The sequence below is a fragment of the Podarcis filfolensis genome, assembly GCF_964270895.1.
Source record: "Podarcis filfolensis genome assembly, chromosome: 10".
Classification (NCBI taxonomy): domain Eukaryota; kingdom Metazoa; phylum Chordata; class Lepidosauria; order Squamata; family Lacertidae; genus Podarcis; species Podarcis filfolensis.
The window spans coordinates 36,419,889-36,434,400 of NC_139612.1; the positions used below are offsets into that span (position 1 = coordinate 36,419,889).

Below are 14,512 nucleotides of genomic sequence, written 5' to 3' on the forward strand. Positions count from 1 at the left end.
AAGTGAATACAAGTAAAAATGTGTTGCAGGTCTTCCCTGTTCAAAGCAGAAGGCTGGAGCCGAACACACCAGCCTGATGCACATGGGGTTGCTAGGAGCAGGGCTTTTGTGCATGGTCCATGCCCCGTCTCCACATTTCAACATAGGTATGGTTCAGGCAAATGCTTGAAGAATGGCTAGAGTAATGAAGGCAAGTGTAGGGAAGGTTGGAGAGAATAAATGGCTTTCAAGAAAGCACCCAGAATGGTCCTTTTGAGCTTTCAGAGAATTTTCTGAAAGAGTTCAAAAAGTCCCAACCAAGATGGCTTTAAGAAAGGGAAATGTCAGAGCGGTAAATCATTTTATCACTTGTCATAGCATTAACTGGTTCTTTAGAATCATATTAAATATAGGTAGATGCAAAATCTTCCCTATTTATGGATAAGTATATTCTTGTATTGCAGAGTGATATTGCATGCTTGTGGCATTCATATGCAAAAACAAGTACACATGGATAGGGTTTTGTCTGTGATTAGTGCACATTGTTTCACAGCCAAAATGTCAACCAGTCTGCTCTATCCTTGGTTCTTGGCTGTTGCTTATCACTATTCAAAATTAAAGAGCCAAATGGCTTGCTCTTATGCTTGCTATTGCAAGCAAAAATCATGAATATTCAATGCTCCCCAAATAAAAGTGATATTTTATCAATGTGACACACAGGCAAAATTATTTCCATGAGGAAGTATCTCTACATGAATAGAGATTTAGGATTGTATCAACTGGTTTTTCTCAGCTGATGGTAAGGCTTCCTTCAGTGAAATGAGGAAGGAGGCAATTTTCAGAAGTTTCCCTCTGAGTCTCTGCTCCCCTAAATTTTTTATGTGGGGATCCCCAGTCATCTGGAACAAATTTGCCAGGGATTCAGGGGGAGGGGTGAGTGCCAAAAATTGCTTATATTTCCATTCCACTGAATGAAGCCTTGCTATCAGTTCAGCTACATCAGCCTAACACATTTGCATCATTTTTAAAATGAAAAGTTTAGCATATTATCATATCATGCTGATACAGCATATAGTATATGCATAAACTTGACCTATTAGCTAAGCTTGGGCAGCATGCTAAATCCTGGAGGAAGATTTTGGAAGCTTCTACTTTTGATTTACTACAGTTTGTCATGTCATCTGAACCAACAAACTGTGGATAACATAAACTAACATTAACTTTAGTTAATTTCAAACAGGACAACTTCAAAGCTTGGTTTCCAACGCTGACTGGCTTAACACAACCACAGTTAATCACAATCAATGAGTTCAGACATTATGGTAAGTTGTGGTTCATCAAAGGCAGAAGCTTCTGAGCAACTCCTCCCAGCTTTGCAGAAGGAGAGGAGATGATAAGATGTGAGAAAAGAAGGACATTATGCATGCCTTATTATAGCATAACGTCTGAATTATGCCAATGTGAGACTTTTCAAGGCTGAAGTTATAGTGTGTAAAGTTCAAAAGCAGAGGATGGTAGGGAGTAGAAACTGCCTGGGAAACATCAGAATAAATTATTTTAACCACCTGATAATTACATCTTTTGTCTTTTTACAAGTTTAAAAAGGTTAACTGTAGGAAATCTGTATGTTGCAAAAATTATGTGCCTAGCACTAATTCCACCTTACTTAGACTCATCATGTCTTGATAGTTCACTTGAAATTAATCCTTATTGTCGTTGATGTGCCATGCATTTAAAGTATATTTAAGGATAGAATGTACAAACTAGAGAGATGCAAAATAATTTTCTCTGAAACATTATTTTTTAGTATGTTGAATTGTTAGCAATGTAGATATGTTTTCAGTCTCTTGCTTCCTTATTTAACTTTGACATAAGAGCCCAAAGCAAAATGTTGTTGTTTTTTCAATCTAAGACAATTTGTGTGGGTGGGAATTGTTTCTCAAGGGTGAACTTTTGCAGCGGGTTCTACAAGCATTTTATACTGATTATTAGGTAACTGACTGAACATTTCAGCTGTTTTGTGGGGGAAAGTCTTTTTAAAAAATCTATTAAAAAGCTACACTAGTTCCAAAATATCAGTTATCAATAAATAAATGAGTTTGGAGAAACACATGTTTTTGGTTCAAGATACTTCGCAAAAATACCTAGCAGAGTTTCTTTTAAACTGGAGGTTTCATTTTACTGTGCTTGATGTTTTAATTTGTTGGAAGCCAACCAGAGTGGCTGGGACAAACCAGTCAGATGGGCGGCATATAAAATTGCTGTTGTTGTTAGACATTATTTCCTGCCCCATAAATGCTGCTACAGTCGTACCTTGGAAGTCGAACAGAATCCGTACCAGAAGTCTGTTCAACTCCAAAGCATGGCTTCTGATTGGCTGCAGGAGCATCCTGCAGCCAATCAGAAGCCGCTGAAGCCTGTTGGATGTTTGGCTTCCAAAAGAACATTCATAAACCAGAACACTCACTTCTGGTTTTCAATCGTCGGGGAGCTGAAACTTACGAGTTCCAGGGCATTTGAGAACCGAGGTACGACTGTACTTGTTTGCTTTCACAAAGTTGCCAGTTTCTGGAATTACAGTTTAAGAAGGACATTGATACAGTAGAGTGGTTCCAGAGGCTCAGCCAGGACTGTGAGGGGTCTGGAAACCAAGTTCTGTGACAAATGGTTGAAAGAACTGGATATAGATGTTTAAGGGGAGATTTGATGCCCGTCTTCCAGTATCACAGACATTTTCTGTTCCATCGTCAAACAGTTTTTATCCTTAAGAAGTTACCTAAGATTAGGAGAACCTTATTAAGGGTGAAAACTGTTGGACGATGGAACAGAAAATGTCAAAAAGTAATGACTCTTCTTCACTGGCAGCTAGATAGCCACCTGACAGTGTAAAATGCTGCAAATGTATCCTGTATTGTATTTCCTAATTGAACAGTGTGGTTCTAAGATTACTTCCAAAGTTGCTTCCAACTGTAAAATTTTATGATTCTTCTCTCTTCCTTTGTGTGTATATAATATATGTGTCTTCGTTAAATATTTTCCTTTTAAAGGTGGAAATAAAACTGCAGAAACCCACTCAACAATTTTTTTTTGGACACTACAGCAAAAGGTATAGGGTATCAAACATCCCATCCAGAGGCAATTTCACTTTTGGAAAAAGATTTTTATTTCCTTATTTTTGCCTGACGAAGAATCTCTAGGTCATGTGCAAGACTATGTTCCACCAAAGTTTATAAACAGTATTAAGCAAGGCTAATTATTTACCAGAATTCAATATTCACTCTTGCATCTGCTCTTCATTTTGCATCTATATGAATTTTAAATAGCTAGTAAAACAGCTGTAAAACAGTCTGTATTCTGAAACAGAAGGGAAAAATAAATCTGTATTGCCTCAGTGGATGCCAATATTAAAGCTGCTAATAAAAGCAGAAAATTAGTTCTGAGGTCTTCTAATGAAGAGAGCAGAATATCCAAGTGGCATAAACATAATACAAAAGTGATGCTATATACTGAGCACTACAAAAACAATAGTTAATTGTTTCAGTATGTGCAATCATCTAATCTAAAGTTCATAACAATAGAGACTTTCCAAAACAAGGGGATTATGGAGTGAATATATCAAAGAGTAACTGTATAGGCAAAGCAGAGAGCAACTGGAAAATTAATTCAACCTCTGTGCTTGCTTTAGTATCCCATAGTTGTGATGTGTTGTTGTGACTGAAGCGTTCTTCTACATCTACCTTATTTTCAGTGTGCCCATCACTGCTTTGTCCCAAACTTTGTGATTGTTATGGATGAAGAGAAGGCCACTACAATGGCATGGTTCAGACATAATAACAGACCACCGTTTGTTGTTCTTGCATGAATCTTGTGGCTTCCCCTCTGCTTTTCATACTGCAAGATGAGATTGAAAGCTTCTGTTTCTTGTTAAGAGTCAACCTCAGTTTGCTTTTGTCTTGGAACTCTGCAAATGATGGTATATTCAGGTCACTCTTAAAAAAGAAGAAGATGAAAAACCAGGATCTCCTTGCAGCATTGCATCTTGCTTCTTTCAAGTGTGGTGCAACAGCCTTTGCATGATGATGTTAGCCACTGTTTCTGTAATGAGAAAAGTTACAGATAGACATCCCTTCACCCCTACCCATACTATTTCAGCGTGGCACAATAGGGAAGAAAAGTGGTGTGCAGTTTTACTTTGAGAGACCAAAGGAGGAATGCCAATTCTCTGGGATAGCGCCCAATATTTGGGCATCAGCACAGACAGAAAGGAACAGGCCAAAGAAGTAATGGTGAGTTTGGGAGCGTTTCTAGAGCATAGCTTGGTCTACAAATGCTTTGTCCTCCTTCTGTGGACTTCATGTATTTTAGAAGATGGGGGGAAATTTCATGATTTAGGCATAATTTTTGTGGAACATGCATGCAGGTGTTTGTGAATGTAATATATTACACATATATATTGACCACAGGCCAGTATCTTTCCAGGACTTTGATAACTATCCTGTCTTTCTCAGATAGTTGCAAAAACCTGATTTTCTTCTTCATTTTCTCTCTGAGAGTATTGCATTTTCTCAGGGAGTTTTCCCAGTCTTATATCTTGCATCTTCTTCAAAAATAATCACTACAATTTTGCATCCTATGCAATCATATAATTTTGCTATAGTTATCCAATTTTCTATCTTTATCCAGAAAAAGTTTTTGAGCTTTATTCTTGTCTCTGTCTCTCATTGTGGCTTAGCACAGTATCATTCTAGTGACTTATCGCCAGGAGAGAGAGGAAAAAATACAACAGCTGTGGGCAGCAGGCCTGAACTTGGGATCTATTATTATTTGAGTTACTATATTTAACTGTTTAGCCGCTGGCTACAAGTCATCCATCCTCAGTGGTGTACACAAACTTAGATCTTTGTTCAGCAGTGCTCTCTCAATCCTATAAAATAATAAAAAGAAATACCACCAACTAGTGAGTGATCTGTTGTAATATTAAGCCAACCACTCTGTGGCTTGTTTCTCTGTTCAATGAAATGAAGAGCTCCATGCAACTTGCTCCATGTAAGAGGACAGAAGATTGCAGGCAGCATGTATCATTCACCAAAATAAAATTATAGCAATTACCCCTATGTCACTTTATTTCTGAGTGGGGATTTGAACTCTGGTCTCTGAGATCCTAGTGCAACACATGAACACCGCACTAGCTTGTGTCATGCTGTTACTGTATGCTCTTCCATGTCTAACCTGTTGTAAATGGAAAACTAAGGGCTGTCTGTTCAGATGTTGCCTACCATTGCAAAGATTCCAATGGACCATCCCTGAGAGGATGGCAAGGGAAAGTGCAGAATCTGACTCCTTCCAAGCATCTACACAACACAATCAATTTGTTAATGTATGGTCCCCAAAAATCTATGTAAACAGAAGTTGGCATTAATGTAAGACCTTCTGCCATGCTTATAGAGAGGCCATACCATGGAGAGTTGAAGCCTTTGGTATTCCATGATTCAGTTATTCAATAGTGTCCTCACTCAATCTTTTTTTCTTATATGTGACGGATATAAGCATGTAGCACTCTACAAGTTTTGTTGGAAGGTATCAAAGTAATTTTACTATAACATTAATAAAAAATAAAGGGCTTTACTAAAAAGAAAACTTTTTTGCCTTCTTATCTACTCAACTCAGAAAACTGTGGAGAATTATTTTCCTGTCCTATTCCTTGTGTTCAAAAAATGAAATAAAATTATTGCCTGCCTGCCTGCCTCCCACCCTCTCCCTCTTGCCCCCCGCCCCCACCGAGAGTTGTGGGCTAGGGATAAAAGTATCTACAGTACACAGATTCAGAAATAGCAATACCTATATGAAGTATGTGGGATTCTGAATGGCTGATTGTTGATAATATAGCCAGGGGCAGCTGAACATATATCCCCCCCCCCCACAAATGGGGAAAGTCATGCTAAAGTGACATTTTGGTCTACCATATTGGTTCAAAATGATGACTGGTATCCAAATATTGACCATGAACACTGCTCCCAGCTTGGGAACTCTCATGCTAGGTTTGGTGATGATATCTCAAGAGGTAGCTGAACCTATGGAGAACAGATGGAGAGACAGTCAGGCCATTTTCTGAACTACAGTGGTACCTCGGGTTAAGTACTTAATTCGTTCTGGAGGTCCGTACTTAACCTGAAACTGTTCTTAACCTGAAGCACCACTTTAACTAATGGGGCCTCCTGCTGCCGCTGTGTCGCCGGAGCTCAATTTCTGTTCTTATCCTGAAGCAAAGTTCTTAACCTGAAGCACTATTTCTGGCTTAGTGGAGTGTGTAACCTGAAGCGTATGTAACCCAAGGTTTACTGTATATAGTAGATAGCCATTCTAGGGAGCAATCTGCTTTACCCTGACTGTGAAACAACTCTAGCTATTTTCTATTACCTTTCCCTCTACCTGAGGAATTTATCAGGTTAAATCTACTAAACAAATCATTAGCAAGGCCCTATCTTGCAGTTATATTTACAAATTCAACCTTTTCCAACCTTTCACCTTCCTGATTGAATGTTTCCCATCCCACCCATGATTGGTTGAGAGTATCCAGGAGATTGACACTATGTTCTGTCCATCACTGGTACTGCCATCACAGTATTCAACTTTGTTTTCAGCAGCCAAACATTTCCTTGATAAAGAAACATTTCTCAAAACATTTCAGCAGGAACGCTACCAGTCTGTGCAGCTGTCTTTTTGTTCTTTTGTAATATTCTCCCTCTAGATTTAATATGTGATTGATGGAAATTCCAAACACTGAAATTTGTTTTAAGTGGGAGCTGAACCAAAAATTTGTGGGGTTCAGTTTTTGTAGCAAGAAGATTACTCTTTGTGGACTGTATGCATTTTCTCTGAAAGATACGTGCTGTTTAAGATGACATCCCTCTCAAACTTTTCTGTGTTATTTGGATGTACCACACAGCCACTTCCTGAAAGCATTCAGCAGATGTTTTGTTGTATTTAATACAAAGCCCTGGGTTTCATACCATTTTTTCTTGAAAGAACAAATAATTCAGTTTTCAAAAGCTTCAATCATTTCCAACCAAAAACACACTACTAGGATGTGTGCAGACATTGCTATTGACTATTCATAACAGTATTCAACGATGCGGAGGACCAGTCCCATGCAAACATAGGCTATCATTTGCATCACAACAAATGGCGTTACCATTTTTTAAAAAAAAATCTTGAGGTTTTGCATCAAGGCTTTGGAGGTTACAAAAATGCATATTTATAAAATCCCATTTTCTTAGCATTCAGATTCTTTAATCAAGAGAGCTAAACAGAACAAATTATCCTAAATAACATAAACAGCTATAAAAGTGCTTGCCTTAAATGGCCTTTTTCTGCATATATAAATATAAATGTTTTAGTGAACTGCTTCAGCTTTTGTACTTAGAAATTCACCTCTTTTTAGTTTCTTCCTTGCTTGTGGTTAAACGTTTTTCTTTTACAGTACATTGCCAGTATATAGACCAATAAATTTGACTCTTGTTACTTTATTTTTTATAATTAAATTCTCGCTCTCTATACAATTATCTTTCCCCCCTCCATTTTTCTTTTAAATGCAGAGGGTTGTTGCTACAGGAGAACAGCAGGCTTTCAGAAGCACTACATTACTATAAATTGGCCATTGGAAGCAGACCTACTTTAGCCTGTAAGTAAAGCTGCATGTTCATTTGTTTTTAAAAGATGCTTTTCTCTCGTGCTGTGGTATAAATACCACTTTTGGAAAAGAGCGCTAAAAAATACATTTTATCTGTAAAGAATTAATTGTGCGCAAGGGAGGGATTCTGCTTGCACATAGGTCTTTTTCATAATACCTCCTAAGCCTCCCTACGTGCAAAGGTTGCTCATTACCAGCCTTCCTTATTTATTTGGAGAATAGCTACCATTCCTGTTGAAGCTTTGTTTATTCTTCAGACTCACATACCTACCTGGTTGGGGCTCAAATGTTTTTTCTCGTTGCAGTAGAAGAATGTGGCATTTTATCGTACATAATCTTCTCTAGAGGAGTGGGTTGTGGCAAGAGTCTTTTAATCTATAGCATGACCATTGTCAGTCATGATGGGACAAGTTTAGCAACATCTGGAGGGCTGCAGGTTCATCACCCCTCTTTTATAACATACGGGTTTGACAATAAAGAATTGGACCATATTGGAGATTGTGAAGATCAGTCTAGTTTTACAAATATGTACTAGCAACTGTAGTCATCATGGCTTTGATGGTTTTAAGCAAGCCTGGCTAAAGTGGGATCTCATATGAATGTGTGATATCTTTTTATTTTTTTCTCACACAGCTGCCTATTTAAATACTGGTATCATCTTAATGAACCAAGGCAAGGCTGACGAAGCCAGGAAGACATTCCTGAAGTGTTCAGAAATTCCTGATGAAAATTTAAAAGATCCACATGCTCACAAGAGCTCGGTTACTAGCTGCCTTTATAATTTGGGGAAACTCTACCATGAACAAGGACAGTATGAGGTGAGACCTTTTTCTTCCACAACCATGTTAGATACCTTCACAAGCTTCATTATAATAGTTGCTTAAAACCAATTGGTTGAGTCCAGAGTTGCTTAAAACCAATTGGTTGAGTCCAGTTTTGAGTGTTCCACCCTTGCTGGGCCAGCGGGTGATTTTTGCTCATCCTCATCTTCCCAGACCCTTTGCATTTCCTGAAGGTTTGGAGCCTTCCGTGAGGCAGCACAGGGAAGGCAGAATTTTTATTTGTGAGAACATGGCTTTGAGCCCAGCATAATACTTCTAGAGATCTGCAAAGGGTATGGTAGGGTGTCATTCAGTGAGAACGAAAATAAATTTCAAGCAATTGCAATATATAAACTATGAACAAACATTGGAACATAGGAAGCTGCTTTATTCCCTTATACTAGTGGGTCCATCCATCCAGGGCTAAAAAATGCACACACACCCGCTCCATCTCTCCACCTCCACCACTGCCTGATGTTACTGGAGGTGGCCCAGGGAAGCCCTGGCCTGCTAAGTGCAGCAGGGGGAGAATAAAGGAGGCCAGAGAGGAGCAGGCAGGAGGAGTAGTGGTGAAGGAGGCGGCAGCGGGTGACAAGTGCAGGAGGCAGCAAATAGCACCTCCCTGTTGTCCCCAGCCTGCTACTTGAGGTGACTGCCTCATTGAGCCTCATGAGCAGGCAAGTCCTGCATCTCTTTGCACTGACTGGCAGCAGTCCTCCAGGGTTTTAGACAGGAGTCTTTCCAAACCCCATGTGGAGATGCCAGGAACTGGGGACTTTCTGCATGTAAAGGAGTTTCTCTATCGCTAAGCTCGCCAGTGAGCTTTGACCCTTGTCCTGTGGTTTTTGTATGTTTATGCTTGGGCTAAGGTAGCCCAGCTGAATAAGCCTCAATGCAAAGCTGCTTGTATTTTATGCATTCTGCATAAATCAGTTGTCCTTCATATTCTTCCAGCCTTTTGTATGAAACAATACAGATTGTAATAGTGATTTGTGTTTATAGTAGATCAAGAGCTATCATTGTGAGCATTTGAATCACATGATAATAAAAATACTCGTCTGTAGTTAAATGCTAATTTATATATTGTGTAATTCTACAGAATTTTAAATGTAAGCTAATGAGCCTTTGGAAGTTCTTAAATATTCCATTTCCCCTTCTTCAAATGAGATGGGAAATGATGAAAATTATTCTGCATTGCGTTGAAGAGACTCATCTTTTTTGTTGACTTTTTTATAAGTGGGAAATGTGACCCTCTTCATGATTAATGAAGACAATTGCATCTTTCTTGTATTAATTTTGCATGTAGAAATTGCTTCTGAATTCTCTAATAAGAACATTTCTTTCTTTCTTTCTCTCTCCCTCCCCGCAGGATGCCCTTACAGTTTACAAAGAAGCAATACAGAAAATGCCAAGGCAGTTTGCACCACAAAGTTTATATAACATGATGGGTGAGTACAAAGCAAACATTTGAAAGGAAAATTCAGCATTTTCACCATCAAGGTGATTAGATTATTTGTAACTCCCCATTCGATTCCTGCAGTTTCATTCAATATTATTTATATTGGCCATTATATATGAGACACTGAGACCTTATTGTTCTGCCCATGGTGCATATTTCTGTTTTTCTGTTAAATTAATTTTTTAAAAGTTTCGGGACTGTATTATTCCCTCTTCATACTTTCAAAGTTCATAGACGAGGATTATGGAAACAGACCTCATCCCCGATAACCTATGAATGTACATTCACATGGTCAACTAGACCCATACATGTGTACAAATGTATGTGTGTAATGTCTTCCACAGAAGTTTTTTTTTTGGGGGGGAGGTACTAGGCTCCTTGATCAGACAGAGAGAAGCCTAGATGTCTGCACTGTTTTTTTTAATTTTAGATTATGTATAAACCACTTTCCTATATTTGTGTATCCAAAGTGCTGTGCAGTCAATAAAACCAATTTAAAGCAACAAAAGAGCAATACGTAAAACTCAGACTAAAAAAGCAGTAGCAGCTGAATCAGGCAAGACAAATTTCAAACTCTGAATGCCTGTTGAAATAAAATAATCTTAAAATCGTATCTAGAAGTGATTAAAAAAGAGGGCCTGCCGGATCTTCCCAAGAGGGAATCTCCAGAATTGTCCCACCACCACCAACACTGAAAAGCTCATGCCTTACTTTCATTTGTGAGTGGGTTTTCTCCATCCCAATGAGGAAGGAAATCTCATGTGGCTTTCTATGGAGGGTAAGGGGACATTTCTTCCTCCCCATGTGGCCAATAGCCTCAGGACAGCAAGCTTGCAATTAATAGTTTGCTTCTGGCCAAGACCTTTCTTCCAGTCTACAGCCCAAGGAAACAGGGCATCCAAAGCTGATTGAAGGGCTTGGTAAGTTCCTATGGGCTTAAAGCAGTCTTTCACTTGGCCCTGACCTAGACTAGTAAGGCGTTTGTCAGGATTAGCACACAGATGGGCAACCAGTTGATATAAAACCATCATAATCTTCTGGCTACCATATGGCTCTGTTTATATCTGCAAATGTGTGTGTTTAGTCAGCAAACTGCTTGTGACCATGATCCCATACTGCCCACAACCTACATTTAGATGAATGTCTGAAAATGGTTTGTATTATGCAAGTTGGACATTCATTTTATTTTCTTATGACAAAGAACCTAAAGAACTATATATTTTAATATAGCAAGGTTATTCTGAGTCAGGTGTGATCTTCAAGACTTAAGATTTAATGTTCTAGGTAGCTGCCATTGTACATTGACTAGATTCCCTGAACGGACAAACAAATTATTTGTACTTCCACTTACCATAATTATTGAAAAGGACTGAAGCTAGTCTTGCACATGGTCCCACACATATCTTCTACTTCTTCCTTGCTCACCACACAGTAAGAAAGCTTTGGACATTCTAAGCTTGAGAAGATAAATGCTTGTGGGTGTTGTATTTTATTTGATCTAAGGTTTATTGCAAATAGTGGGTTTGTTTAACTCTTTGATTACAATGTGTAATGGTGCTTTCAAAGAACAAGAACTCCAGTTAGACCTATTATTAACAATTTAGTGTTAAACTGTTAATATTAAGTCACTTGTACCATCTGTTTTCCATGAATTTCAAGAAATATGCCCAGTGGCTTTTGTCTCACTGGTCTGGCCAGCTGGTTCCTACTTTAAAAATGTTGCTACTTTTACTGTAGATTGACATTTTTAGCCTTTAGGTTTAAAGTTTGACAGTTTAGTTCTCTCTTCTACTTATTGGTATCATGGTCATTCTTGCATTGTCTACCCAGAATGTGCATCATATATGAAATTGTGAAATAAATTTGGTCTGCAGTATTGGTGTGATTTATTTGGCCAGGTGTGCTTGATTCAAACTAAGGAAACCATATGTTTGGCCCTTTACCAAAGGAAAACAATTTATCAGTCTTTTCATTTCACTTTCAAAAGGGAGAATTAGTATGATTTAAAATGATTATCAGTCTAATTTTTTAAGATTGCATGAAGTGTTTGTTTGGTGTATGTTTTCCTTTTTTGGCACTTCATTTTAAGAAGAAAGTATAAGGGTAACACAGATTAATTGGCTTGGCATTCGGACATGCCATACAAAGGCTAAAGTCCAACTCAGCTGCATTAAATAGGTAATCTATTTTGTTTTAAGGCTTCAATTAATTCTTGGGGTCAAAAGAAATAATGGTCCCTATGGGAACTTGAGTAGTTTAATGTTAAAATTAGGCTGGCTTGGTCCTTTTCTGTCCTGGAAATATGATATTATGCAGTTGATTGTGTTGCATTGCTCTTAAAACCACACAAGCCCACCTGCTAGAATAATTCATATGTTAGTCAGCTTAATGGTATAAATGTAAGTTGGAGCATAGGGGCTTTATTTTAATATTAAAAGGTAATAGGAAAGAGAGCAAGGCTGATATACTCAGGTTTCAGATCATTAGTTACACACATTTTTTCCTGTATGTAACTTCATTCCTCTAAGTGCACCTTGAATGCCTGTCCTTCAGGTGTAATTTTGATAAATCATCTAGGTGGTATTTTGACACTTTGTTTATCATTTGTGCCTACCACTACTGGTCACAATTAGGTATCCCTCTTCAAATACACATGGTTTTCCTTACTTATCATAAATATGAGGTGATAAACTAGGAAATTCAGGTGTGGCTTCTGGCGGTTCCCTCATTGCGAGAAGTAAGGTTACAGGGAACCAGACAGAGGGCCTTCTCAGTAGTGGTGCCCTCCCTGTGGAACGCCCGCCCATCAGATGTCAAGGAAATAAGCAGCTATCCTATTTTTAAAAGGCAACTGAAGGCGGCCCTGTTTAGGGAAGTTTTTAATATTTAATGCTGTATTGTTTTTAACACTCGATTGGGAGCCGCCCAGAGTGGCTGGGGAAACTCAGCCAGATGGGCAGGGTGCAAATAATAAATTATTATTATTATTAGGCTTATGTGCAAGTAGTTGTTGCAGCTGTTTTTGGCATCTGTCTGTCTCAGGTGACAATGGAGTGTGCCTCTGGGAGTGAAGTCAAACCGCTGGAGAATCACAGCGCGTGCTGTGGCTGCAGAAACCCGTAACTGCTGCCACCTGTATTGTTTTTGCTGCATTAGCTCTCTGGGACACAAGCCTGGGCAGTGTGTATGGAGGTCTTGGGCTGCTCAGACATGACATGACCACCCACTTGGTCTTGCTGCTGTGGACCAAAGGAAAGCAGAGCAATACACTTGGCAGAAGTTTTGCTGCAGATGTTGCTGCAAGAAGGCATACAAGATGCACAGGAATTCATGAAGATGCCCCTAAACGGCTTAGTAATACATTCTGTCAACTTCTGCCTTGTAAGCATCTGCTGAGTGTGAAGACTTGGAAATCAATAGTAACAGCAGTGTGGTTTCTAGCACTTACAGTGTAGTTGTATAAGTTGATCACTGGGTGGTCGACACAAATTTTTAGCTGTGGTATAAAAAGAAGGGCTGCTTTAGACTAGCAAATAGTGACACAGTGGCCTGGTTTGCACATAACCCAAGCCATGGTTTAATTCAATTATCCAAACCCAACCCAGCATCTTAAATATAGTTTGTTAATCACAAACACACTAAGCTTGTAAGCCATGGTTTGTTGTTTTATAAACCTTGGTTTAAGTTAACTATGGCTTAGCATTACTTGTGAAACTGGTCTGTGGTTCCTTTTGTCAGCAAAGGTTTGCATGTGTTGTTTTCTAGATAGTCAAAGCCAATGCAATATTAAACAATCAGATAGCTTTAAAACAAACATAAGCAATGGGTCTAAACAACAGTAATAGTTTGACTCACCCTAGTCAATACTAATTTACCACATTTGCAAATTGATGGAATAACGTCTACAAAATATTTCTTAAACTGTGCAACTTTAGTGCCTTTCAGAGTGAATCGATTTCAGCAGACCTTTTCTTTGGCGGTGACGGGGGTGTTGGGATACTGCCAGGGAGATAGAGTCCATCTGAAGCTGCCAAGCTCGGTGCCGGACGATCCATCGACCTCCCGTAGTCACGCAGTATCAGCTATTTAGCGACACTAAGCCTCTGGCTTAGTGCACACTCTTAACAGCAGAATTCACACAGCAAGAAGTTGCACAGCATGAGAGCAGAACATGCATATTTACAGTTTATTTGGCGTTGGTCAGAACAAAGAAGGCATGACCGTCTGCTCCGACTGCTCAGGCAAAACAGAAGAAAACGAAAGGAACAGATAGCATAAACATCCTGTGAACAGGAAATACGCAGGCTGTGACACAAAACATCCTGCTGCTTTTTAAGGTGGAACGGAAATATCCTAACATCCTCCCCCTTTCCGTGTAACCTGTAGTACCTGTGGTTCAACCCAATTGCAACCTTTGTACGTAAACCTTAAGTTGTTCTCTGTTAACAACCTTAGACAACAGATCAGCAGGAATTTCATTTCCAGGCATGTAGGACACCTGAATGAGTCCTTTCTGAATACACTCCCTTGCACGATGTAGCTTAATCTGCAAGTACTTGGTCC

At 39.0% G+C, this 14,512-nt stretch overlaps 1 protein-coding gene across 1 annotated transcript in view; it reads left to right on the plus strand.

The window, feature by feature from the left end:
* The window catches only part of TMTC2 (transmembrane O-mannosyltransferase targeting cadherins 2), a 192,264-nt gene that overhangs the window by 125,274 nt on the left and 52,478 nt on the right, over positions 1–14,512 (plus strand). Inside the window, exons 5-7 of the mRNA XM_083573344.1 lie at positions 7,575–7,660; positions 8,303–8,487; positions 9,860–9,938. Coding sequence (XP_083429470.1) covers positions 7,575–7,660; positions 8,303–8,487; positions 9,860–9,938 — 350 coding nt within the window. The remainder of the gene's footprint in view (positions 1–7,574; positions 7,661–8,302; positions 8,488–9,859; positions 9,939–14,512) is intronic.